Source organism: Echinococcus granulosus, assembly GCF_000524195.1.
Source record: "Echinococcus granulosus chromosome Unknown EG_S00852, whole genome shotgun sequence".
Lineage (NCBI taxonomy): Eukaryota > Metazoa > Platyhelminthes > Cestoda > Cyclophyllidea > Taeniidae > Echinococcus > Echinococcus granulosus.
Window position 1 is genome coordinate 1 of NW_020171226.1, and position 1,135 is coordinate 1,135.

General features: G+C 48.2%; 1 protein-coding gene across 1 annotated transcript; it reads right to left on the reverse strand. All coding sequences in view use genetic code 11, as the record gives it.

The window, feature by feature from the left end:
* Window positions 1-377: 377 nt before the first annotated feature.
* EGR_11316 (hypothetical protein) lies at window positions 378-635 on the reverse strand (the record flags this gene model as incomplete). The annotated part of the gene is made up of 1 exon (XM_024500557.1): window positions 378-635. One exon carries the CDS (start codon window positions 633-635, stop codon window positions 378-380), a length of 258 nt encoding a protein of 85 aa, XP_024345029.1.
* Window positions 636-1,135: the final 500 nt, after the last annotated feature.

Consider the following 1,135-nt stretch of genomic DNA (forward strand, 5'->3'; position numbering starts at 1 on the left):
TTCGAAGTGCTTGCTCGGTGGGAGGTGAGGCGACCAAAAGCCAGTATCTTGCCCGTCTGCCACAATCCACGTCCAGCGGTCATGAGGTACGGTCAAGTAGGGCAAATAAGAGGCGGCAGTGGCGGCAGAAAAGGCAGACCTGCACCTGTATGTCCGCAAGAGATAGTGGAGGAGCCATGTGCCCCAAAAGGCCTAGTAACACAGGGCAAAATGCCAACCGCGAGCAAGAGTGCGCAGGTCAAATCTGTATTCTTCTGCTTAACCGCGTTCCCATCCTCAATCTCATTCCTCCCGCTTCCAACTCCTCTGTTCCATTCACATAGCTCTTCGTTTCCCGACCCATACCTACCTTCATAATCCACCGTCCACATCGGCATTTATGCTGCTGCTACTGTAGGTGCAGCTCTCGCCTCTCCACATGCAACAGTCATTACAGCAGAAGAGTTAATCCTCCAAATGGAAAGTAAGCGAAGAAAATAAATAGTGGCGCATGCAACCCAACTTTGCAGTCTTATGTACTGTATGGAAGAAGATAACTTGTATTTACTGCACCTCAATTCACCGCTGTGCTTCACTCTGAATTCACCAGTGTTGCAATCCGATGCATTAATAGGGGCCCAATCAATTCCTATCATCATGCGCGGGTGCTCCAATTGCATTGCTGTGAATAACTTTCTCTGCTAGGCGGGTGATTTCAAATGCAAAACTGCATGCAATATGAAACTACACATATTTGGAATGTCCTTTACAATATGATGTTACGTGTAAATTAGATCATAATACTTCAGTCTTCTTTGGAACACAAGCACGCATTCGGGCTTGTCAGAGGCGGCTCTTCACACGAGCTTAAATGCGCCTCAACCATTCTCGCCCTCTTCTTCTCTCTACCTTCGTCTTTCTTTCCTCCGCTTCCGCCTCCTTCGCCCTCGCCTCCAACTCCACCTCTACCTCCTTCTCCACGTCTACATTCACCAAACCCTCTCCATTCTTTTTCTCGTTCTCACCTCCATTCTTCTTTGCCTCAAAACTTAACGATCTAGGTTTCTTCCTCCTCCCCGTCCTCCTTCTCCTGCATATTTCCATCCCGGTTCTTGTTTGTTTTCACTTTCACGGTCCACTCTTACTCCCACTCACA